Raw genomic sequence first — 27999 nt, 5'->3', positions numbered from 1 at the left:
CCAAATCTTACAGCAATTTGGTGAAAACACTAGATATTTCTTACATACAGTACAGTTTGTATAAAACTGTGCAGCATGACGAAACATTCATACTCTGTGCTGGTCAAATGAGTATTACTGAACCAAGCTCAGTAAATTCTGCTTTTTCATATCTATCAAGACTCAGAAGAAACACCAGCAGCAGCAGCAAATAAGGTAAGACAAAGGGCTGTTCAGACCTCCTCCCATGGAAAAGGCAAAAACAAAGAGAAAATATTTGTCAGTAATTGCTACATTGCCATCTTATTCCCATATGATGTGCTTAGAGACTGCTTCCACACTGCTAAGAAGAAGCCATTTGAAGTCCACGTTAGTTGGTTTCTGCTTCACTCGCTGGCTGCCCTAGATAAGATGGGCACTGTGGGCTGTGCATAAGGGTCAAGTCTTCTAAGGCTGGACCACAGTGTAGGTCAGACTCAGTTGTGGAGGAGCAGAGGCTGGCTAACTGAGCCTCTCAGGTCTACAGAAGATGCCCTCATGCTTAACGGTACATAGTTACACCAAAGTATATATTCTTGACATAGTAATTGCCTACCTCTGCATTTGTAAGCAGACACTATACTATCATTAAAAAGAAAACCTCATCATATGGTAAGGTTTATTTGGGAATATTCTCCACTCTGAATATGGAACTTGGGGGCTATTCTTGAACTAATATACAGAGGATATATTGTAATTTTATTAATGCAGCATGCTGACAACTTAGAACCTGCACCAAGAATTCACATTTGATATTGTAGCCAATACAGTACAGCATGTATTCAGTCTTGTTGATGCTAGCAAAAAAATCACACTGTATACATGATTTGTGAGTAGACTGTGCCTGGAGTAAGGTTTCATTTAAAAAAATAAATAAATAAATATATTTTTTTAATAATAATCTTGTGAGCTTCATTACACCTTTTCAGTGCATTATTTTGTTGGTAAAGTTGTGACAACTTTGAACTTTAAAAAGATGTGATACTTGTAAAATCAATCAACAAAAATCATTCTGAAAAAGTCAACAATAACACACACTAACTTTATTACTTAACACTCCTAACCCAGTTTCTGGTTGTGAGGTTTAATAGTTCCTTCCCAAACTAATAACTTTTGAGCCTGTAGACCACTTTCAACTACATTTGATAAACATTTCAAAAATACCCTGAATGTTTGAAAGCTTGGTAATAATGCAGAGTGAAAAAAATGTTAATGACAAATTAATGTTTATTAATGCTCCTACTGATGGGAAGGACTGACTGCAGCTGGAGGGTCAGTCAGCACAAACAGCCTGCTCATATGGCTAGCTGGCCATAGAGTATCTATGGCATTTTGTCGGTGGAAAGAAACAAAGGATATAGTAGTAATGGGAAGCAGGGGACACGAGGGAACTAGATACTTTTGCAGCTCTGAGAAGAGCTGGGGGTCTTGGACTACTGTGTGATATGAAGGAAAACTAACCAGGTTTGCAGGGAATAAACTGTTATTACATTAGTCCCACTGCTCACAGTACAACCTTACAACTGCAACACCATACATTTGAATTTGTAATGCAACATATATTGTGTATCAAATTATTTTTTACATCTGGTAACTGCAAATAAGTGATTTTTTTTTCTTCAGATAATGTGATTTTGGTTAAGCTTTATGACACTGTAATGAAGATTTCCTTGAAAAGCCATATAAACCCTGATGTGCAGATATTTCACTTTTTACAACTTAGCTATAATACTCTTATAAGCTACGTTGCCAAATTTTTATGCAATGTTTGTTTTCATGGAAGGATTTTTTGTATGAATACAAACATTTATATGACAGATGTTTTGTGCATGCCTATATTTTTTCTTTGTTTTCCTTTTAAAAACTTGTGTTATTTTTATGCAAATTCCCAGTACTTCAATAATTTTGTTAAGAGCTGACAAATATGCTCAATGCTGTGTCTTCCAATAGGAATAACACTCAAATACAAACTGCCTCATCAGCAAATTCCGCAACACGTTGGGAGATGCTCCAAAATTTTTTGTTCCATTTTAAAGTTCATTAATTTGACACATTTAAAATATACATGCATTATAAAATTCTGCATTCCTAGCTTTCATTAAAATGACTATATTGCAGAGAAGAGGGTTCTGTCAGTTCCTTGTATTTCCTTCAAGTTCATCATTAAAAAGACAATATACTCTTTTATTAGAGTTTGATTTTATTTGTTGAATCAAACACAAATAAATGCTTGGCCTAAAATGTACTGCCAGAGGAAGATCTGACCCAGGTTTCGTTTTTTCTAAATGAAAAATAAGAAATTACTTCTAGCTGATGAAGTGGGAGTGGTTTTCTGCAATCCTAAGTATACATATGGATTTCATAATACTCAGATGACAACCCATCAGAACAGTGTGACTATTTCAGTAATGCAGGTAGGGACATTTTCATACTCCCTGGAGCAGAACAGCTGCATAGTATGCTACCAAAGTACTCTTGGCTTGACTTACTAATGTTATTTTAAGAATGTACTACGGTCTTATATTTTTTATCAGTTTTTAAAAAGGGTCAAGAGAAGATGAAGATGACAGAAACACAGCCATTTGATAGAGAATATACATTTTAATTAGAGGACTGGTTAACTAGGATTATTATATATACACACAAATTCATTGTGTAATTCGAATGGTTTCAGTAGTTACATGAAGAATGAGAAGAAACAGAAGACAGGACTTTGCAAAGGAAAAACATATGAGAGGAAGTATGTTTAATGTAACAGCCTACTGAAAAACAGGATGACTCCCATATCTTGAAATTGCAAGTACACCCTTAATCTCCCTGCCCAAACAACAAATGAAATGGAGATGAAAGAAAGGCTGTCCTCCTCCAGGTCAATATTTTTCCTGGAATTTGAGGAATCACCAGGGGATGATTTGACTTCAAAATAAAGAGATAAAATGTGACTCTTAAAATAAAGCTATGAATGAAACTTAAATGCTTGGAATCTGCATCCCTCAAATGCATTTTGCATCTAACCTCTACCTACACCCTCCACTGAACATGTGTACTACAGTGCTATATAGGTAAACCTGATACTCTGGATTGAGTCATAGAATCACATAATATCCCTAGTTGGAAGGGACCCACAAGGATCATCAAGTCCAACTCCTAGTTCCACACAGAACCACCCAAAAAAATCAAACCATGTGTCTCAGAGCATTGTCCAAAGGATTCTTTACTTCTGGCAGGCTTGGTGCCCCAGAAGCCTGGTCCACCCTCTCAGTGAAGAACCTTTTCCTAATATCCAATTTGATTGACTGCAGTAGCCTGGGTTCAAATTCACTGATAGCTCCAATTTCTGTTCCTTCCACAAACAGTAAGTTACTATGGCCAGATTTCAGAAGTCTGAGTAAAAAACTCCACAAAGAACACTTGACAAGCAACATAAAAGGATAGGTTAGGTCATAAGTATATAAACCTGACAAATCCAATCTTTTAATTTGTGTGTCATTTAGGATTTCTTTTTGTCAGATATCTCTGAAGTTAGTCTGAATTTTACTTGTTAATGAAATTTAAATTTTCATTGTTGATGCAGAATTAGAAGTACATATTCTGAGGAGATGGACACCTGTCTTTCAAAACTAAGGCTCCTGTGCTATCCTGTAGATTTAGGCAGATAAAAATATGAAGCCAGTCTATAAATCACCAGGAGAAGTCACGAAAGACATGGCTGTACTTCAGCTGAGGATAATGACAAGAGGGACATGCAACTTCTTCATATTAGTTTCATGTAGCATCTAGGATGCACCTATACCACAAGCACAAAGGATATTGTATCACCAGGAAATTCAGGGAAATGCCATGATTATATGTCCTCAATGAGACTATTTGTCACTCCACTTCCAAAACCTAAGCCACTCTGCAGCAGAAGTCCCAGGAGAACAGAAAGAATCAGCCTCATCATATCTTGTCTAAGTGTCTTTCAAATTGGTGATAGAACTCCTTTAAGGGCTATCTAGAAGGAAAAGGATTCAGTAGGCTTCCTTTGCTGTTATAAGAACTAAGTATCAGTATTTCCATAACCATGAAAACTACTTTTTTTTTTTTATTTTTTTATATTTCCATGCCACAAAGTGTATAAACCTTTTGTGGTTTGAACAATTATAAACAATGTTCTGTAAGAGAAAAAACACACTAAGAGATTCTCAGGACTTCATGAAGAAAGAAAAAAAAAAAAGGTAGAAAGGAAAAGGAAAGGAAAAACAGTAACAAAAAAAAAGCCCTCAGGGATACTAGCCCATGTGGAGATTTACTGATTCTCACTTTATTTCAAATAATTAGTTGTTCATTTTATTATTGTTAGTGATTTCAAGGGCATAGGAAAAGAGTTCATTCTACCCTAAGGGAACATCTTCCACATCAGTGTACTCTGTTTCCTGTAATGTGTTGGAGACATCCTCAACTTTCTATTCAAAGATTTCACTGTGCACATTTATTACTTTTCCAAATCCAAACTTATTATGATTGTAGACTTATTCTACAATCTGAAGGCCTAAACCTGGCTACGAGATGGCAAAGACTAATGTAATACTGAAATAAATCCCATCACCTATCCATACGCATTCAGTCCCATAAAAGAAACTGAAATATTACTCCACAGCACAATTTAATGACAAATTTCTGTAACCACTGTGCTGTCTGGCTGAGCAGACAACTAATCTCCGTGAGAAAAAATTAAGTCTCTCTGATGACTCATCTGAGAACATCACAACTCTTCCCCTCATATGGTTTATGTGTTATCCCACCATGGTTTTTATAAAGATGCTAAAAAAAAATAAATAGAATGTTTGAGCTGGTAAAGACTATTCAGTTAATGTATGTCATGTAGTACCAATACAAGACTGATCCCCACAGTACACTTGCTAGGTCTCTGTATAAGGTAGCCTTGAACTGAACAACTGCTGGAGTTTTCAGTTCTAAGAAACAATTCCACAGCTTAGTACACAGAACTGCTATTTTTTACTCCTCCTAAATGTTTCTCTACCCATACTTTTGTCTCTGCAGGCTACTTTATATGTTTCCTCTTCCTCTACATTGAATTAGTCATGGACTGTTACTGGCTTCATCCCTGGCTCCCCCATTAGCCACCATTTCGGACAGTTGAAGAAATGCTTTACGTAATTCTACACAGACAAGTCTACCTGTGTTTGGTTGTTCTTGTTTGATTTTCCTGTGTGTATTGTGATGTATTTTACCTACACATTCAAAGCAGCTATCAACAGTTACATTTTAGCTCCGTCAGGGATTTTTATGCTATCTTTCAATCCTTTCAGGTACTCTTCTTTAAATCCAATTTAAGTCTAGATTCTAGTACCCAAGCTTCCACTGAAGGTATCTACATTAAAAAAAAAACAAACAAACCTGGAGGAGGGGACACACACACAACAGGGCACTACGATTCACAAACACCTGAGCAGATCTTCCTATTCCTGTCACCTGCAACATGGAGGTGTCAGAAGTGGGACAGATCTTCCTGAGATACTCAGAAGTGCCTTGGTTTATTAAGCAAAGTCACTAAGCTCAAGCAGTATCTGAGAGCAGTGTATCAGCACATAAATTATGCCTGAGTCCCCAGGGGACTTCTAACCTGTTACCAACATTCAAACTATGCCCAAGTCACCTGGACAGCTCCGGATTCAGCAGAAAAACATAACCTGGGAAGATAAGATCTTCCCTCAGGGTTTACACATATTCAATTAAGAAACAGCACCAGTACGATCAGTACTTGATGCTTCCTTCTCCACCAGAGAAGTCCCCTTCTTACTAGGCTACAAAGTTCCTTTTTACTATTTTCTCTGCCTGGATTCATCAGTCTTGAAAAAAGGACTGCAAACAGGCTTCATCTGGGTTATGCTCCTGTCTGGCAGGTATGTGGGATTTACAGAGAAATGTGGCAACCCCCTCTAGACACGCTGTGGAGATATTCTGTGAAATGTCCTTATCATGCTTCCTTGGTCTCTGGTGATCAGATAAAGATCTCAAACAGTAAAGGAAATACCATACTGGGTCCACATGCTTCCCTCCCTAAGTGCATTACCTCTTTAAATTTGGCCTGTATCAAGAATTAGGGTTTTAATTATTATTTGAATTTGACCTCTAAAAGTTACAATTCACTTCAGCCCTGCAGATCTCAGCCAACTTCTTTTTAGCTAGTCAGAGAGACTAAATAATTTTCACAGACAACAGTGTTTCTCCCCCTCAACCCTTCCCTCTATTTTTATGACTCACTGTTCCTTTGCAAGCTGTTTGATGCTATATTATCACATGTCCAGCTAGGTCTCAGGAATGTTCCGAGAATAATGTCCCTACAGTAACATGTTGCTCCCTTTCCATTTACCAAAATTATTTCTTTAAGGGAATATCTCTTAGTCTTATGTGAAATCCATATTTATTTGCTGTACCTGAAGATGTCCGATGTCTATCAGTAGAAATAAATATTTCTTCAGAAATCACCCTGTCATTACATTATACACAGCTGGACAGCATTCCAGTTTTGAATTGTGATATGTATGCTTATATATACTTTGATAAAAAAGGGGACCGTTATTAGAGAGTAGACAGGCTAACGCTAAAATCCTTACTGTAGAACAGTACAGCATTCTCTACAGTACAGGACATAGGCTTTCAAGTATTTTTTTCCATCTAATAGGGTATGCCAGTGTACTTCATGTGAGGGATGTATTTCAAGTGCTTTGTTTGCACCTCAGAGGCAACTGCAGAATTCTTTGTTAAGTGCAAATGGGGAAGAATAACAACATTAGCTGAAGAAATTATCTGGATATCCTGCAGCAGTTGTTGGTATTATTCAAGATTATTCTGGAGCTGATATGGCTGAAAACTAACCTGGCAAAAACTAATTCCTTTTTGGGTATACCAGACATTTCCACAAGCACTTACTGCTTGCCCTAGAGAAAGGTCAGGCATACTCAGCCAAAGTGGGGTGGGAGGATATTACTGGGGCAGACTGGATTTAGATTGATTTAGGCTATCATGAAGCAGCATTGTCAGTTGAAAGACAAAGGTCCTATTTCCCTATATATTGCTGTTTGATTTTACTGACACACCCTCACTGTCTGGTTTGATTTGGATCAAGCAACAGCCAGTCTCGCTCACTTCCAACCTCTGGTCTCAGCCATGTAATGAGAATCTAATGAAAGCATGAATAACCTAAACCTTGGGCTATTGCTAGCTGAATTGTCTTCCTGTATACCCTAGCCTGCTCATATGCATGAGAACAGAAGGAATAGATGAGAACAAAGTCTTACAGGCAGGAGTTAACTAGATTGAAAAACAGACAAGGCTATCCTTTAGGTCTGCCCCCAAGGAAAAGAAACTTGTGTGCAGACATAATGCTACTAAGTATTGGAGCTCTATTCCAGATGCTTAATGAAAATAGAGCAGGGGAATATAGAAAAACAGAAATGTCTGTTATGTGCCTGCCTTCCACAGATTTTCAATAACACTTAAGGGCTTAACATCTTTTATGCTTTTGAAACCATTCTTAATAAAATAAAATTAGACCTTTCACAAATCTCTCACCTCCTGGGCCACCTCGACCTAGATCAATACACTCCTGTTAACTGTTATTATGTGCTGTTCACAGGTCCTCCACCAGTTTCTTGTTGAAATGGCAGTTTTCAATGTGACAGGACTTTCTGAATTAATTTTCAAGTATGATTTTAGGAAATAATGTGTCAAACAAATTATTGAAAACCCTGTGCTATCACATCTATTTAATTTTCTTTATTGACTGCTTGTTTTGTTCAGTCCAAAAATTCTAGCTTGTTTTGTGTGATTTAACAGAATGTTTTGAGGGTATTCTTAAAAAAGAAATGTTCCAAAATGGATGTGCATTTTCAACAGCTTCATCTTCTAACACTTGCACTATGAACATTCTCACTATGCAAAATGGGTGTGTAATATTTTTAGCATCATTTTAAATTCTTCATGTTGATGTGACATACCAGTTTCCAAGCTTCATAGTATTCCATTACATTCCCATAAAAAAGATAAAAAAAATGACTTAAACTGTACACTCCAGTTCTGTGTTGAGTGTTTTACAGCTTTCTTCCCCATTTGCATCTTCTATGCTTTTGAAACTATTCCTAATAAAATAAAATTAGACCTTTCACAAATCTCTCACCTCCTGGGCCACCTCGACCTAGATCAATACACTCCTGTTAACTTCTATTATGTGCTGTTCACAGGTCCTCCGTCTTCCACCATCATGGGTCCTTCCACCTTCCTCCATTTCTTCCACATGTACAATGTATAATGTAGACCCTTTCACTTCAGCTACATGGCATATAACATCTATTGAATCACATCTTAGTGTATTGTGCTACTTAAAGTGAATCAAGAAATTGTATTATTCAGGATTGTTTCCTCAGATAATCTCTCTTTGCAATCATTTATTAAATGAAAATTGTTTTTATTATATTCATGCAAGAAATCAGAACTTTCAGACAAATGTCAGTCTATTGTGAAGACTAAACCATTGTAGGATTGGGCAACACTGTGTGAAATTGTCTGGTTTGGCAGATGAGGAATGAGATGTAGTTGCTTGATGCAGGCAGGTAGTGACCTAGCTTGTCCTGAATGGCCTACAGCTGCCACCCCAAAATGGCAATGGTCTCCTATAGGTTCTATGATGTCATTTATGCCCACCCCACGCAAGATGCCTTTAATACCGCTAAGTATTTGAATAGATAGAATACGAGTGATGGGCACAAAGCTGCACCAGGGAAGGTTCACACTAGACATTAAGGAAAATTTCTTTATTGTAATGTGGTCAAACACTGGAACAGGATTCTAAGTGAGGTGGTTGATACCCCATGCCTGTCAGTGTTCAAGAGGTGTTTGGATAATGCTCTCATTAATATGCTTTAACATTTGGTTAGGCTTGAAGTGGTCAGGTAGTTGGACTAGATGATCTTTAAAGGATCCTTCCAACTGAACTATTCTATTCTAGTAAAATCTAGTATCAGCATCTTCACATCCATTCTCTGATGAGCCTATATTCTCCCATGCAGACTTGAATCATCCATTATAGTTCTCAATTTTCTATGCCCTGGCCTTCCATTTTTAAAACTCAGGTTCTTTCTTTGGTTTTGAGGTCACTGAGAATCTTATCCCCATCTAATTTTATTTATATATCCCCACATATTTTTACTGATGCATTACAAAATTAAGGGATTTGAAAAGAATTTCAAATTAAAGTCTTTTTTTGTTGTTTTTGTTGTTGTTGTTTAACCAGGACCCAAGTAGCAATTTAGGCATTTTTTGAAATGCAGCTTTTAAAGCTTTGCATATACTTGAACACGTTAGATGTCCATGATGTAGTGGGTAAGTTTAGCCTATGACACAGTAGTCAATGATTACCCCGAGTTACAATGTGGTTTTACATACATTTCAGAATTCTGTTTTCAAAGTATAGAATGAATAATAATTAAAAAATAAAAATAAAAAATGCAAGGTGGGGTTTTGTTTGTTTGTTTTTACTGAAAATGAAGTTTATTCCACAAACACATGAATCTTCCTATTATTGCCTGGGGTAGAACTTGTTTTTTACTTACTCAAACCTTTGTGGTTCAGACCTTAAAAGGATCAGTGTAGCTCATTTTAAAGAGAAATAGCTAGTTTTAAATATCGAATAACCCATATCACACGTATAAAAAAATATAATTCCTCAGCATTAATCAGTAAGCCAGCTTTAGCTTTAAATCTGTCCCTACACTAGCATAGAAAGACAGGACTGAGGGCTACAATATACAAGAAGCTACCTCCCAGTATGAATGTGTGTTAAAATAGCAATCCTGGGAGAAAAGATATCTCTACAAATCTTATTTATCTGAAAATTGACTTTACTTATTTGCAAAGGAATTGCGATATTTTTAAAATAGCCCAAGTAGAAATAGGTATTCATATTTTCTGTAACTCTGTATATATGTGGGACTATTATAATTCCCTATTAAAACATGAAAATATGTGTTCTGAAAAAAAGAACTAAACCTGTGTTTCCCTATCTTCTTGTATGGAATTATTTAAGATGTTGACAAATTACAATTTCAACTCAGACATTTCACTCCAAGTTATTCCTAGAGTAAATTGTGGTCTCTCTTCAGGCAAGTGTGAATCACCGAACATTGGTAGAACCAGGATTCAGCACTCAGGACAGAGGAAGGAACCTAATCTCTCCAAGGAGGTGGTTCTTCAAGTTTGTCAGCTCTTTTCATCAGGACATCTACAAAAATTGTCAAACCTTTGCTAGCATTTTGGTTTTAGGACTTGAAGATCTGCAGTTTGCCACAGAGAAGTGTATTTTTACAAGGATGATGGGGATGGAGGGGATGGAATGGTGGGTGTGTGTCACTGTACTGATACCACAATGGACTGCATGTTTTTGGACAGACTATTAATTGAAGCCGTACTAATACGCAAGAGAACTTGTGTATTTGGAAGCAATAGCATGATCTAACTGTATTTAGGTTCCTTAGCTTCGTGAGAACATTATTTCTATTTAGATTCATCAATGCACGATAGACTTAAGACATGCAGTCATGAAGATCTTCCTTCCACTTTATTTGTAAGCTTGCCTTTAGCTGTTTACTCTTGTTTAATACAAGATCTACAAACATGACTTAAACTCTCTGAGACTTAAGACAGACAACTCACATGCTAACTTGCTTAGAATTTAACAGAAGGGAATCTAGTTCCAGTAGTGGAATGATGACCTATTTATAAACAATGATACCTTTTGTAAGCAATTAGAGCAATGGAAACTCTGTTCAAAACATAAAAATTTCTTAAAAGCCATGGAAGTAAATAACAGGTTGTATCTAGGTCCTGGGGTACAAATCTACAGAGTGTATGCTGAAGCACACGGCTACGACATTTCAAGAATTGGTATTTTGTCATAATGAATGCTAGTACAACCAGGAAGAATACTAAATCAATCAAAAAATATTAAAAGGCTCAGTGAAAGCACTGGACTGTGATTAGGGTTTATCTTGTATATATGTAGTTACATCAGAATGAGAAGTTAATTATGAGTAACCTAATTTTGGTAGTTCATATTTACAGTTACATATCTAAATATCATGTTTTTTTTAAATCTTAACAGTATCTGCAGAGAAGGTGTTCATATTCTAAACTTTCTCAACATGGTACGTGATTTTACAAGGTAAAACATAAAAGGTAGCTCGGTCTAGCTGCTAATTATGTGGTAGTGGTCTCAGAAAGCTTTATTCAAATAGCAATTTCAGAAACACCTTGCCAAGACATGAATTAGTTTTAGAGGCCTTTGTGATGCATAATGCTTGATGAAGAAATGGTCTCAGAGCTCATGAAGCTCTGAATGGTTGACAGCAGGTGTTAAGTATAGAGAGAGTTCTTAGTGACATTAAGGATAGTGACTTTTCTTAACTCACGATTCTAGAAATCCAGCAACAGATTTAGAGTGAAAATGACTGATGATCTGCAAGAGGATCAGCCTGAAGAAACAATATATTTCACCACATATGTGTATTTTACAGAGCTCTTTCTGCTGCTCCTAAGATCTCTCACAAGGCTGGGTAGGCATGCCACCATGAAGAGGGCCACACAGAAAAAGAGAAGACAAAGACATTGCGACTCACTATGGTGCACGTATATGGACTTCGAAACTAGGATGTACGCACCTCTGGTCCCATAGCTTAAATATAGTCCAAGATCCCCAGCAGTCTTGGCCATGAATAATAGAAAATTCAGGACCATCGCTTCCTCCTACTTGTTTCTGAAAACTATTCTTTGGACTGAGATGAAGGGATACAACTGCCTCCTGAAAAATGTCCTCTGTAATTTTGGTCTCTGTGTAGCGTTCCTTTTACAGTTAGGAGAGAGGGAACTTGGTAGATGACCTGCTGACAAGTAGGTCTAATGCATCTGTTTCATAAGTTGACCACTTCTGACAAAGGGGAAGAGGGAAACTTAATTTGGTATGGCATGCAGGCTTGCATCATTCCACTGCTCTGATCTTGTGCTGTCTGAAAACTTATTTTGGTGGATATTGTGTGCTGGAATGACACACGACTAGAACTGGTGAGATGTCAAAAAAACTTCCCAAAACAGCTTAACCAAATACAAGCAGCTAACCTGCAGAACTATGAAATGCACATTTAGAAACACTCAGAGCTGGAATGTAGGTGAAGCTAAGTACAGGAATGCCAGGGTTATGTGAATATCTAACAACAACATGAGAATCACCAATAAGGACATTTATAAATAACAGTATTTGTATTTTTCAGTTACTCTGAATTTCTAAACCTCTTAAAATGTTAACTCAGGTCTCCCAGATTCACTAAGGTAAGAAGCTAGGGATCTTTAATCTTATTGTTACTGCTGGGGAAACTGAGGCAGAGAGGTTCAGTGACTTACCCAAGGCCACAGAGGGAGTCACTGTCAGAGCCGGGATTAGAGCTCAGGAGTTTCTGACTCCCAGTCCCAAGCTCAGACCACTAGACCATGGCCTCAGGACATTTCCAGCTGGTCTTCAGTCTAAAAAAAAGTAAATTCTCAAGTATGTTACAAGTATGTAACATATTATATATTTTTTTTTACTTTGAATGTAATGGTATGAATGAGAACACATTGCTTGTAAGTCAATGACAAAAAGCAAACCAGTACATATTAACCAATCTACCTTTATCATACCTATGTGTATGATAAAGCTCTGCAGAAAAATCTTGATTCAAGTTGCAGCCAATAAAAGCAGCTATTGTATTTCTCAGGGTAAAGAACAAATTGCCTTTCCAACCCAGCCAGCATGTCATTTATATTAATGGCAAGGAATGCTAAGTTGCTCTGTGTGTAAGTAAACTCTATTAAGAAAGTCACGTCCTTCGGTGAAGCTAGATCCTTAGTAAATTTTACTAGCTAAGCACTGAGCTCCATGTCAGAGTAATTACACCTTTTATCCACTGTGAGCTCTCTCTTAGCTTCTTCACTCTTTAATTTCCCACTTCAGCTAATTTAGCAGTAAAATCGCAAAGGTTTTAAAAGGTTAGCTACTGAGGAACTGGCGCATGAGTGTTCTGTTAAGCTCCATGCATTGAAATCACATCATGTAGAAGAAGGAATTAATTAAGTAACAATTAGGTAGTGATGGATCATTGGCAACATATATACACTTTGGTGCTAAAATTAATCTCCCCTGTAAAGCCAATATATTGTGTATCTTCTCATTTATGTACTGGCACTTTTTTTTTTTCTTGAAATATAAAATGGATATGCTTCTCAGCAATCTCTGAAAAAATATCACATCTTTTCTGGCACTATTGAATCTACATACTATCTTAACATATATAACTTCATATTTAAAAAAAAAAAATAAAGTGTAATGAGAGTAGCAAAAGAAGAAATTTGTAAGGCAGGTGATTTTAAAGTGACTGTAAGGACATCTGTTATATGGAAGTACTTAGTATGTTGAAAGTGCTAACAATTGTGTAGTATTATCTTGCTGTCTTCTTTTACAAGTTGCCATATTGTTTCCTTGTATTGACAGTCAGCTGTTTAATATATAGATTGGCAGTTAGCCCAGTCAATGCTTGATTCTAAAAGCCTCTTAGCAGATGAAAAATCCTTGGTTCATTCACACCTTGTAGAAAGGATGACAGGGCAGAAGTGACATCCAGATCCATTTAGAGTATACTTTTGAGCCTGATTCTCCTTTGCCTTACACCTTGTGTAGTCATTTATAGCTGTGCGAAGTGAGCACAAAAATGATATAAAACGCTCCTACCCATGTGAGGGGAGAATTCTGATTTGGTTGCATTATTTCCAGAGGTGATTACAAAAAGTGCCATGTAGTGAAAAAATCTGGCTCTGCATAAAGATAGTCTAAAGAATTTTGACACAAAGCATAAAGTAGCAGTTTACAGAAATAGTATTTGTGCTTTGAAGCAAAAGGTATTTTCATATGCTATTTGTTTGTTATTTTCATAGGGAAAAAATAATGTTAAACTCATCTACAAAGAATGAATCCTGTTTCATCCTTGTTTTTGTCGAATCATATTTAACTAGAAGTCCTATAATATATTCTCACATAAGAAGGAAATCATGCCCTGGGCAGAACCCCCACTAGTTCTAAATTTTCATGTGCTACTTCTAAACCCAATTCTTCAAAAGTTACACACAACAGTCTGGAATATAAGCAAAAGTTGGTATTATCACAACAGCTGGTCTCAGTCCATCAGAGTTCAATACTGTTCTGGCCACAGTACAGGTAGTAAATGATTGTCTTCAGCATTTACCAGTGATCTCTCTGCTAAATGATCTATCACCCCTATAACAATCCAAGACCTAGTGTCAAGCATCTTCACAATACCAGCTAATATAAGCAGGAAAGGCCTGCAAATATTAGATTAACAAATGTGAGTTAACAAAATTGGTAGTTAGCAAATGAAGTACCGAATGTGGCTATCACTGCAGATATGGTTAATACTTATTTCCACTTAATAATATATTTAATGTATAATAATTCACTTAATATGTTAGGACATTCATTTCCCCATACTTCCTGGTGACCATTTTCCTAGTCTTTCCCAGCATACTTCTGATCCCTTCTGCTATACTTAGATGCCGCAATGGGCCTGACAACTCAGGTGTGGATTATGACTAATACCGTATTATGGCTTGGGGTTTCTTATTGTTGTTTGCCCTTTTTTTTTTTCCTTCCCGTTCTAGATTCAGAGCTTCTTTAAACATTCTGAGTTGCTAGTCTGGCTTGACTGAAACGTACTGTGTGTTTGTTGTGTGTCTGCATGTGTGATACCAACTGTTGAAGGCTGCTTGATGTTAGATGAGGGCTTATGCTCAGAGCTGTTCTATAGTTGGCTCTTTGGCAGAATCACTCCTCACCAATGACAACTCTGTGCTTTGTGTGGGGGAGAGTCTGCTTAATAATATTATACTTGTCACGGCCATAATTTAACTGAGATGGGGCATGATTATGATTTCTCGTGTTAATCAAAATCATGAGTCATTCCATTCATGTCAATAGCATTAAAGAGCTATACAGAGAAGTAAAAGTTCAGAATCAGGCTTCTGGTGTTAAATCTAAAAGGATATCTGAAACCCTTTATTAAAAATAGAAAATGAAGGATACATCTTCTGCTTACTTTGAATTACTCAGCCATGCCATAGCATAAAACACCAAATAAAGAACTGTAATGACAGCTGATCATGTGTCATGGTACATGGCTTATCTGTTTACCACAAGTCCAGAAAACACTTCTGCATTAACAAGACTTAAGATAATACTATCAATATGACGAAGTTACTATATTAGGTCTCCTTGACTCGGAAGCCAATATTAGAGTTTAAACCATTCATTCCCTTCCTGGCCCTTTTTTTTTTTTTTTTTTTTTTAATATCACACTTAGATAACTTGAATTTGAAAGACAAAGGCAAACAATATTTAAGTAAGACCTCAGAAACTGAGTTAGTTTTGCAGCCCTGTCCATAATGAAAATTACATCTGGCAAGTACAAGAGCATCAAAATAGTGATCATAATTCATAGAGTTTGGTTTGCATATATCTTAGAAAGTCTTATCAAATATTCAGTCTTTTTATAAAAGAGAAAAAATATAATTTTCTAAAATATAGATATTCTGAAGTTATAAAAGGTTTTGTACTGCTGTCTGTCTCCTCCTCAGACAGAGGAATTGTGCAGGGGATGATGGGCCTTAATTTAGTCCTCACTAATAAGTACTTTTAAGACAAAATATTCTTGCAATTGCCCTTATTTAAATTACACTCAACTCCCTGTAAATCTAAAAAAAGATTATAGGAGAAAAATCATTTCAAGAGGTCTAGCAAGCTATCAGAGTCTTGCTCTATTATACTTCTCAAGATTTTTTTCCATTTCTGAAGTTAGAAAATTATTGGCATTTGAGTATATTTTCTAGAAATGTTTGATATATTACAGGTCCTAGAAACTATCACTGTCACGCTCAGATTCACTACAAGTACATGTGCCAAGACACCAAATCAAAGATTTGAGGGTTCTATCAATAAACTAGGATCAAAATGAAGCTAAAAAGAATTCTTCTACTAGGTTTTCTATAGGTCTCACTGATTGTCTTGTTGAAAACTAAAGATCTATCTGTGCAACTTGTTTTTTCAGTATGGTAGGAATAGCAATAACATTTCCTCCCCATTTCCTAGTGTAAGCTTTCTTTTTGCTCTGCTAGACCATGTGTTCAGTTTTATATTTTACACTTGCTCGGCATAAGAAAATTCTCATACAGTGAAGGAGTTAGACACTCTCTTCAGTATGAATATATGTGTTAAACCACTGGTCCCTTTTAAGAAAACCTTGATATAATTTCCACTCTTGTGGGCATTACACATTTTTCCTTTCTTTGTGGTAACATTGCTATGCATTTCAATAAGCACACTTGGACTCATAGATTAATTATAAGGCACCGGACCTTACATATCTGTACTGAAAAACAATTAGAAATCTCACTCTTTGTTTTTCAGTAAACCACAGTGGAAAAGAAATTGAGGAAATATAAAAAAGGGAAGTGACTTACCGTGGTTGTCTTTATCCGACCTCCTGGTTGTGTACAGGTCCAGCCTGATTTATTGATTAGCAAATCACAGCCTTCTCCTTCTAAACATGGAAGCATTTCGCACCACTGTTTTGTTTTGATAATTCGTGCTGAACAGAAAAAATAAAAAAAATAAAAAGAGGTTTGCAGGAAAGTTCACATTTCACTTATCTCTAAGCACTTTCTCATTAGAGTTGTCTATTTTCATAATCTGATAATGCTGCCATAGGTTATGATGTAAACAGCCTTAGGCAATTTACAAAATTATTTGCACCTGCTGTGCCAACTAATTTCTTTATAAAAATAAAATTTAAAAAACAACAACAAACGAAAGATAGCCCTGTTGTACATAAAAATAACACAAAAGTTGGTTAACTTTTCAATTCCATACTTCTTACAGTCATTGAAATATTGTTTGGAATGCTAACCACTGGAGCCTTACTATTCTAAGTAATCATTATATAAGGTAGCCTAAAAATGACCCATGATGGGTATCCATTGTGTTATACTCTGTATAAACCTGATACTCCTTATTCTGAAGAGCTTACAGGAAGAATAGACATGAGAGAGAGTGGCGAGAGAAAAGCAATAATAAACAGGTAAAGAGGTCAACATAATGGCAGCACCTGTGATACTCGCAGTGGTAGGCAGAGTTAGGGGTGGGAACTAGGAACATAAGCAGGACACGACAGCAGGCCTTGTGGTGGCCTGCAGCTCCCTCACGAGGGGAATGGAGGGACAGATGCTGAGCTTTGCTCCCTGAGGACAGTGACAGGACCGGAGGAAACGGCATGGAGCTGGGTCAGGAGAGGATGAGGCTAGGTGTTAGGGAAAGGCTCTGCACCCAGAGGGTGGTCGGGCACTGGGACAGACTGCCCAGGGCAGTGGGCACAGCACTGAGCCTGCTGGAGCTCAAGAAGCATTTGGACAATGCTGTTAGACATAGGGTCTGATTTTTGACTTTTGGGTGGTCCTGTGTGGAGCCAGGAGTTGGACTCAATGATCCTTGTAGGTTACTTCCAACTCAGGAATCCATTTTCTGATTCTATGCTCAGGGAAGTAAAGGTGAGGAAATCATGGGGAAGGAGACAATAAGCAGAGGGAAAAGAATTGAACAACTTATTACCCTAATACTACAGGGGAAAGGAGGTCTGGTCAGAAAGGTGAAGGTCCCTAACTATCTGAAAGATGCTGGGTTGTGTGCTTTGTGTGCTCTTAACACTTAGTGTCTCAACTAAGCTAGCTTTGCAAAATATCCTCAAGGTAACGTAGCAAGTAGTCACGGAACAAGAGAGCTCTGACTGCATTAAAGTGGATGTGGAACAGCTGTAGGGAAAACTTTTTTTTTCAAGCCAGGTAGAACAGTGGGTTTAATTCCTGTAAACTTATGTCTGGGTTATAATACTACAACATCTGAGTTCAGCTCTGTAGTATCTGGGTTCATTCTGGTAGAATATTAAGTAATATGACTAATATCAAACGTTTTGTTATTCTTTCACTCTCTCCCTGGAGGCAAAATTGTATGGTGGAGTGTTAGTTTGGGATACATTTTATAAAATGCATATACAGTCATGGAATCTCTTGCACTGTGCCATATGTTCATGCTAAATTAGGTAAGGCTCCCAAAACAATCTATCTTTTGCTCAGACTGTAAGGTTTGTAATCCACAGAAAATGGCTTTCATTTCCTTCAGAGATCATCTTGACAATATTAGACTAGGCTATGAGAAAGCTTTGCCACCTGAATTTGTGCACATAAGTGTGTTTCAGGATTCAAAGAGAGAACAAATTCCACATATAAGGACACAGATCATGTCCTCTTCTATGTTCACATGTGATGCTGTTCTCAGAGTCGTGCAATAAATCTTCAAAAATCATGAGCCAAACAAAAAGAGAGCTACAGGGGAAAGAAGTGTACATGAAGCTTCTGGTGTTTCAAATTAATGTCAGGTTCAAGGAGCTTAAAAGCAGGCACTTATACCCAGTGGCAGTGGCAGCTCTTTGTGCTCACCTGAACATGTGATTCAGCCTCCTTACACTCCCGACTTCCTCTGTTTGGAACTACTTAAGAATACAATTCCCAATGCCGCTAGATCATAGCAAGAAATAGAACTGTAATTTAAAGTCTTCTAATAAAATCCTTTCCAATATTTTGACATGAAACAGCTTGTGTCCTCAGTCCCGGTACAATTGTTGGTAAGCTCTAGCAATATAACGAACACTGATTTCTTTCAGTGGAAGCTCGATCTGAAATTCATATTAAGATTTTCATTATAAAAACTACTTTAACTCCCAAACATCTACATAGGAATTTGCTCTGTTCATTAGGTGTTATATATTACCAGAGCAATGATTCCCAAACAATTTTTGTAACCACAAAATTTTTTGAAGCAGATCCACTAAGTTTTTATAAAACATAATAAAAAAAAAAATCAGATTGTACTTGGGGTGCATAGGTACTGCTCTGTTGAGAACTGGATTGTATCAGTTTTCAAGGCTAACATCTCCTATGTAACAGATAATAGCGTCATTCTTCCTTGGTGCATCCTTCCTGAGAATGCTTTCAGTTGCAGACTTGACAGAAAAACCTCAGTAAAATGTTAACAACAAACCTCACCCATTTGCATTTATATATTTTGCAATTCACATATTGAAATGGCTATTTCTATCAAAGTCTCAACAATATGAAGGCTCAGTAAAAGACTGAATAGTCAGTTAAACTCAAAATATATATATTAGATTGCCTCTGCTATCTCAGGTGGGAGATTTTCCATGAAACATAATTTGAACTAATCTTCAAAAATATATTTCTTTTCCTCTGTGGATTACTCTTAGCGCTTGCTTGTTTGCTATCTTAGAATGAAGCTATCTGGAATATCACGAATACATGGAGCCATTGCTCTGGGTATTGGCTATATCCACGCAAATTTAAAACACACCCAAAGAAGTTTACGGAACATAAAATCTAAAACATTTATATCTTATCTTAAGACTAGCTTATGCATCTAAATAAAAATGCCTTTTTTTTTTTTAAAGAAAAAAACTAATCAGTTCACGTGGTCTAAAGTGCTCTAGCTCCAGGGCTGCCCCCAGTGCTGCAGCCCTGGTGCTGTGACCCACACCGCTGGCACTGTCTGCTCCCCAGGATCTCTCCCCCCTTACAAATCTTCATGTCCCTCCTATACTGCTCATTTCAAGATGACACATTTTTTTCTCTCTCATTGCGCCCCCCCCCCCCCCCCCCCCAATGTCTCTGCAATTCCCTGGGTACAGTTTAATCCAGCAGGTGCCTTCCTCCTTAACATGGTTAGTTTTATGTAAAAACCTTCCAGACAATTTCATATAGCACACGTGGATTCATATTCCCGTCTTAACAGGCCTTGTTTTCTGGGCCATTTGCCAAAAGTAGGCCAGGTGGGCCACTTGAAGTTTATACGGACATATTGTTCTGTTAAGCACGTGCAGCCACATCAGAGGCCATATCCATACCTGTGGGATTATCCCTATTTTTGCATTTTTACTTTTCAGTTTGCCCACTATAGCAGAGTATCACAGTGAAGCTAAATACATAATACAGGGAGCAAAGTATACAACCATTTTATCAGCACAGTATCAAGAATTTCTATCAGTAATTTGAAATGAGTTACACTACTCAAAGCAAAGGAATACAATGTATTTCCTGAGGCAGTATAGTTGCATTTTTACTGTGTATATTCACCAGGGGTGAAATTCAGCCTTCTGCAGACAGACAGCAAAAAGCCTATCACACTCTTCAAACCTACTCCAAGCTCTATTATAAAGAATTAAGTGGCACTTAAATGATACATAGGCTTTGTGCAAGCTTTCTGCAAAGAACTGAATTTCATCTTAAGAATCTGATCTGACACTGCTTTGCATCTCCTAAGAAGGGCTGTGCCCTTTCACTTAAGCTGAAGTTAATAGGAACTGATGGTGCTCAGCACATGGTAGAACTGGTTTCCTGGAGTTTTGAACTGGAGAACAAATGGGGCCTATCCAAGGGCTTTTCATACAAACAGGTCTGAGATGTGCCAGGCAGGCAGAGGTGATACCAACATGATGCGAAGCTACTCACTAAAATGTTCTTAAACATTCTGTTAAATAAAACATTTACAATAGATTTCCAATGGAGTTGTTAAAAAAAAAAAAAAGTCTCCATCCATAATCAGTATAGTCCAATTTAAGAATATTTAACTGAGAAGTGTTTCAGAATACCATGGATGATTTTCTGCTAAATATTGCAATTAGACATGTTTTGTCTCTAAGCTTCTCACCTAGTTTAACATCATATGTATACTTTTGTATGGAAAAACAGCTTTATTTTCTATAGATTCTTTTCACACATTCATTCTACATTCACATAGTTATCGATGGCTGCATCTCCACTCAATCTCACAATGGAAAATCATTAAGTTTTGTTATAGCAAAAAGTGAGATAAATTTGAACAGTAGCAATAAATGCAAAAACTTACAGCCATGTAAAATATGTTAGATTAACAATGTCAGATTGTAAAAGATTTAAAAAAAAATGTTGGAGAATGGACTTGGAAATAATAAAAATAAAAAAAAAGTGTATTATTTTTTCATTGAATAAGACTATTGGTTAAAACAGCATTTGGATACTGATAATATGATTTCAGGATATACCATGGTCCTAGGCATGAAAAGTGGTGTGTGAATTGAATATTTACAAATCCTACTGAAAATCATGGTAGAAGAACCTAAAGAAAGTCAGTCAGTTCCAGGTGCCTGAGGTAGCAAATGGAAGATTCTGTGTAACAGAGAGCAGGGAAGATTTCTCCCAAGTCCAAGTGGAATACAGAGTTTTTAAATGTGCTTCTTAAATGACGGCTTAGATTGCCTGTAATTCTTAAAAAATGATATTCTCCTTCACAGTATTTTTTTTTCAATGATGACTTCTTGTACTTAATGCAAGATGTAACGTATGCATTGGAGAAAATATTTCCTTTTCGATTTTCATACCTTATTTCATTGTTGTTTGCCTTGAACTTTGAAGAAAGCTTATCACGATAGCTGATTCACAAAGTTCAGGAATGCCATTGGGGATTCATTAGTTTAGATGTAGCTTCATATTTATCCTAGTGATCCCTTTCCCCTTCTAAACAGGATCTATATCTATTATTATTGATCACCTCCAGTTGATCCCAAATGGTTCCATCATCTCACACCTCCTCCTACCTCCATATTCTCTTTACCTCATGTTTTTCCTATTTCTTCTTCCACTTTATTCAGCTGTAATCTGCCTCCTTTACTATTTTAACTTTTCCTCTAACCATTTCTATTCTCTGCCTGATTCAGTACATACAGAATATCTACCTACCAAAAAACTTTGCAGAACTTCTTTTGTTTAGCTAGTTTTACCTAGGACTGGTAAATTATGTTAATTATCCCTATTTTGTACAGAAGTTAATTGACTTGCCCAAGGTCACACAAAAAATTTGTTGCAGTGCTAAAAGCAAAACATAGTGATTGTTTGTCCAGAGACCCTTCTCTGTCCCATTTAATACATATATATGAGAAATTAACCAGAGAATAATTTTATGAAAGTAATAGGCTTTTAAAAATATTTATCAGTTAGATTGGAGCAGCAGAAAAGAGTCCAGCAGAAACACAAACTGAATTGAGTCCTTTAACAAGACATTGCAATCATGAAATGTCTTTAGTGCAGCGATTTGACTGTAATAGTGTATAAGTCCCAAACATTAATCTATTTTACTATACAACAAGGAAACATCACAAAGCTTGGATACCTTTTACAGCAGTCATTCTACTTCACTTAAAACACTGGAAGCAGTGTTAATTCACAGAGTTAGCTCGTCTCAATAATTTATAGGACATCTAGACCAAAGACTATTCAGTTCTAAGAACAGCAATATAGCAATATCTAGACACCCATTTTGTCATTTTGCTCTTGCTGTCAAGACTGGGAGGGAGCTTGAGAAATACATGGAAAAAAATGTTCTCCTGCAGGCTACCAAGAGGCTGCAAATTGACAACAGGTAACGAGATGAAGAGTAGAAAACTGAATGACAGGGCAGAGGCTCTTCGTGCAGCTCACCGCAATCATAGCTGCAGTAAGGGAGAAATCTTATTGCATCCCCACGGTTGAGAAGAAACCTTCAATATTGACATGTTCCATACAGAAGGATGAAAGATTTGGTTTAACGGAAACAGCGCAGATTACACCACGAGCTCCCATTTTGGGGAGAAGCAGGAGATGATCTCTGAATTACGCACTCACCCGTGTCATCCCAAACTAGCACTGCCTAAGGGACACTCCTGCTAGTTACAGGCATAATCCCTAGGAATTCAGCTGTGGCATAAGAGGTGGATGATGCTGTGTGAATACCTAGCAACCTCCATAAACCACAGCAGCACAGGTTTAATTTCAAAACTACTGCATTCAGCAAGGCATCCTGGCATCTGTTTAATTTTATGAAGGTACCTAATGTTTTGCTGAATCTTCATAAAATTCTTTCAAATAAATACATACTGACAACTTAAGAATAAGAAATTTCAAAGATATTGCACAAACCAGAAATGGCTATTAATACATATTAAATGCCCAGAACACTAGACAGAGGATAAAAACAAAACAAAACAAACAAACAAACAAAAATACAATTAAACAAGATTCTGCAAGCACTCTTAATGAAATTCAACAGCTCTTATCTTCCTTCCTTTTGGTGTCTCCCAATAACAGAATTTCCTCATTATGATACACCAATCAATAAATAAATACCTAAACTATGAAAATAAATATAAGAGAGTAAATGCACAGGAACAAAAGATATCTAACCATCTGTAGTGAATAAACAAGCATGTATTTATGTGACCTCTCTCTTCAGTTCTTTGAAAGTCCTAAAAGTATGTGATGCAGTGATCTATTGATAGGTATCTCAGATTCGTCTACATCCAGATGTTCAAATACCTGTATGACTGAAGCACTATCTGAAAATGAAAAATGCCCTACAAATCAGTTTCATAGTCAATTTATGTCTGTTTCAATTTAAAGTTTCAAGGGTCAATTTTCTTCTATTTATAATTGCGCTCATTTGAGACTGTAGTATATCTCTGCATTCGTTCTCAACCTCTTGGCCTTTCTCTGGCAATTGCTACATTTGCTCACATGGAAAAGCAGTACAGCAAATATATTTTTTAACTGCTTATAAAACAATCTAACTGTTAGAAACAGAAAAAAAAATGCAGTATCACTTGCCAAGTCTTGCAGGGTCACAGCAAGCATTCTGACAGTCATATTAAATAATAAATGCAGAAAAAATCTACATGTTAGAGTTTTCTGTAGACATATTACAAGTGTTACTAGCCTCTTCTAAACCACTCTTTTTTAACTACGTATCAGAAGGCCAATGCTTTCAACAGGCAACCTGCCCCACAACTTAGGCCAGGATTTCAGCACTTGCCTGAATGCCCAAAGATGTACATATTCACAACTTTTCAATCTGTGAATGATCTAGCACTTCATTGTCTGTGGGTAGTTAGCATTTGCCATCTAATAAGAGATGCTAATTGAACACCTACCCCTAGAGAAAGCCTTTGTCAGGACTCTGTGTTTTCTGTTGCTGTCCCCTGCTGTTCTGCTCTGCTGTATTCAATTAGTGTGCTGGAAGCAAAGTAAAATTTACTAAAAATCTGATCTGTGATATGCCAGCAAAGAACCCTTCAGAGATTAGCTTTTCATCACATTTCACTTTGCTGCCAGCACACTGAGAACAGCAAATTTAACCGGAGGGGGACAGCAATTTCAGACCTAAAGAAGAGGATCTGAAGACAACAGCAAACGGCAGAGACAAGGGAGTAATATAATGGAAAGCAACAAGAAAACAGATAATAGAAAACAAAGAATAAGACAAGAAAGGAAGGTAAAAGAGGACAGCACAGGACAAAGTCCATCTATATGTAGTAGCTACTGAGGTAGTTGGGCAAGGTCAAAAACCCATGCAACTTGTTCAGTGAAGACAGCAGGACAACATGGGTAAGTGAAGGCTAAATAATAGAATAGATTTTTTTTTTTTTTCCTCTCAAGTACACCAGTTTCAGTCCTCCCGATATGAGCAGAGTACTGCAGTGGAAGACTAGATTCACTGTGGTTAAAAGAAGAATGTGAAAGAACTGGGCAGATTGTCACGAGCAGCCCTGTTACTCAGGGGCAACTGCAGAATATCTGATTCTGTGCTCTCAGGAAAGTGAAACATGCTGAAATGACAGCGGAGAATCAATGTCTTTTTTGGGATTCAAGCTGCATAGCAGTTGTGTACCCAGGTTTACTACTTATGTTCAATGAACTCCGCACATGGTCAGTAAGAAAAATAAATAAAATAAAATAAAATAAAATAAAATAAAATAAAATAAAATAAAATAAAATACCTCTTAATTTGACACTTCATCTTTTGCATGGACAAAGAAGTGAGAAAGAGAATGTGAAACTCCATGTGCTTAAGTACAGAAATTAGTTACTATTTAATCTTTTAAAGAGATTTCTTTGAACTTTACTTGTTCTCCATGTGTATTTGAAAGCCAGACATTTAGCAGAGTGGTTCTCCTCTGGCCCTCATTGCTTTTGGTACTTTCCAAGTCCAGTGTCAGCATGTACACTTCTGCTGTGACATGGTGGTGACATTTTATTGTGCACTGAAAGCGATAATAATGCAGCTGTTCTGAAGTATAGCAGGCTTCCTTTGTCAACAACCACAGCAGTGGGAAACTCTGCCCTCCTTTTGTCACATATGTAAGAACAGAACATGCAAGCAATTTGAATTGAAACAAGCTCAATGACTACCACAGAAGGAGACTAACAGCTGCTTCTATGTGAACAATTAGGAGTATTAGAAAAGAAAACTCAGCAACGAGGTTGCACATATCCTCTGTCCCCCATGATTTTCCCCTATTCCACTACTAGATACTCTGTGCACTCTTTGCAAATCAACGGTACGTGAATGAAAAATAAGAAAAAAAATAAACTAATAAAATGAGCAAAACAAGTGAAAATGAAAAGGAAGGAAGTGGTATATGGTATTGAAACATGGGATTAGAAATTAGAGAGCGATTGATTAAGAATGAATATGTAGGCAACACTCATTGCTTAGTATGTGCCACATTTGCGATGTACTGTGCCTGTGCTGCGCTTAGGCTTCCAGATAACAGGAGCCCCTGGGACCCCAAGAACCAGATCAAACCAACCTTATGGTTTGGACTATGACCAAGGGCTCAAAGATAAGGAGGACTGTTCATCAAAGGACAAGATAAAGAATGTCAAAAATGCAAGGCCTCAAGATAACAGGAGCCCCTCAGACCCCAAGAACCAGACCAAACCAACCTTATGGCCTAGATTGTGACCAAGGGCTCAGAGAGCATGCGCAAGGAGACAAGGTGAAAAGTTCAACCCTGATGAAGACATCTTATTTCATCCTCACGACCCTCAGTGCCCACCACCAGAAGGCACCGCGCAAGCGCAGACAGGAGGAGTTTATGGAAATGACTTCTTGGAGCTAATTTTAATACTAAGCGGGGACAGGTTATGCATATGTATTGGTGTACTGGGAAACTTCATGCGTATGTAACTCTTTACTGCATATAACCAAAGCAAGTTGCTGCGTTAGGGGTGCATGACTTTGGTGGGACTACCCCCCGTGCTGCCCAGCACTGAATAAATATACCTACTTTACAATCTTACTGATTGTGGAGTCCATTTCCGTGAATCAGTATCACCTTTCATAGTGAGAATACAAAGAATATATCCAGTTGTGATACTTTTGAAAATTGTTTTTATAATATTACTTTGTCAGTACCCCAAGAAACTTGCTGAAGTGAACTGTAATGTTGACCTTTAGATAGCTTGGAAACTGGCTTTTCCTCATGACTTCTGTTTTCTGCCAGTGTTTGACCAGCAGGAGAGCAAATGGGTTTATACAGCATAAATTGTAATTCATATAACATGCACTTCACTGGTATGCTCTCCATGGGAAACAGTGTCACAGATGGATATTTGTAACATGTTGACTGTATGGTTAGTCCCAAATCTTTTCAAATGAAATGGCCACCTGACATCACAACTGTGCATAACATAATTTCTGCCTGACAGATGAAGCCACTTGACTGATTTTTTTTTTAATGTCGCTTTTCATATTTATATAAAATATTACAGTTTCTTACCAAAGATTTACATAATTTGAAGCTTAAACATTTTTCCTCTCTTTTGTACTTAGTTTGTGTAATGACTATTCTCCAAATGTAGCAAAATTTGCTCAGTATTAAGTAAAAATTTTTTTAAAAAAAGACAAATGTCAGTCTTATATTTATATAAGTTTTCTACTTTTAATTTATTTTTATAATACAGTGCATAAGATCAGGAGACAGATTTTTAAAAAGACAAATAAGGCAATTATTTCCAAACCTCAGCTAGTGTGTGGATGTTTTCACCCTGTATATGTAATATAAACCATACTGGACCTGATTTTCAAAGATGCATCAGATTCTACTTCATAAAAATTCTCCTAGTGTTTTACATAATAAATATCTTAGAGTTAAGAAGGAGCAGAAATAACAGAAATAGTCACTGATTAGAAGGAATAGTCTTTCTTTCTTCATCTAGCAAGGCAGTTGTTTTTTTTTTCATTGGAACACATCAAGCACAACAATGAACAACCACAGAAGGTATTTTAAAGGTCTGTCTCCTCCAACACCAGAAAATATCACTTGAAATATTCAAAATTGTTTCTGCAAATCAGATTAAAGGAATTAGTCTTAGGGTGAAAATGGGGGAAATAGTCTTCTTTTAGGTATTGCCCATCCCTTTCTTTTAGTGTGGACAATGCTTGTACTCGTATGCTACGCTGGCTGTGCTTGCAAGCAGGAGTCCCAACTGCTGTCAAAAGCGGCGTGGTGCGGGTTGATTGGGCCAAAGGACAGAGCAATAGCACAGACACATATGCTGACTTACTTTTTTATACTTTATGAACTCTGAAAATGAGGTGCTGTAAACACTTGTGGTTCTCCAAAAATTGCTCACATTGTTAAAAATACGACCAAGATCACTGAAACTACTTTTTGTATTGCACTCCTTTTCAGGAAATGTGATGGAGTTGTAGATTTTTAGGGACTGAAGCAAAGAATTATACTAATATAATCTGATCTCCAGCTTTATGAAGGATATAAAATTTAATCCACTAATTTTTCTATAATAATTTTGACAATTTCTGGTTGAGGTACATCATATCTTTTAGGAAGACATCCATTACTGGTTTTCAGAAAACACCCACTGTTCTACAAACCCTTAAGGCAGCTTATAAAA

The 27999-nt window shown here is 36.9% G+C and overlaps 1 protein-coding gene across 5 annotated transcripts in view; it reads right to left on the bottom strand.

Moving 5' to 3' along the window:
- TAFA5 (TAFA chemokine like family member 5) overlaps positions 1 to 27999 on the bottom strand; it is a 432306-nt gene that overhangs the window by 65377 nt on the left and 338930 nt on the right. For 3 of the 5 annotated variants that reach the window (XR_014578642.1, XM_083821409.1, XM_083821410.1), the window contains exon 3: positions 16633 to 16760. Coding sequence is in view for 2 of the 5 variants with exons in the window: in XM_083821409.1 (XP_083677535.1) it covers positions 16633 to 16760 (128 nt within the window). In the remaining 3 variants the exon portion in view is untranslated. Of the gene's footprint in view, positions 1 to 12471; positions 12592 to 16632; positions 16761 to 27999 lie in introns of all 5 variants that reach the window. The other 2 variants (XR_014578643.1, XR_014578644.1) reach the window with 1 other exon arrangement.

The sequence above is a fragment of the Anser anser genome, assembly GCF_964211835.1.
Source record: "Anser anser genome assembly, chromosome: 1".
NCBI lineage: Eukaryota > Metazoa > Chordata > Aves > Anseriformes > Anatidae > Anser > Anser anser.
The sequence above is the reverse complement of the archived record's forward strand: the minus strand, read 5'-3'. Positions and strand labels throughout refer to the sequence as shown.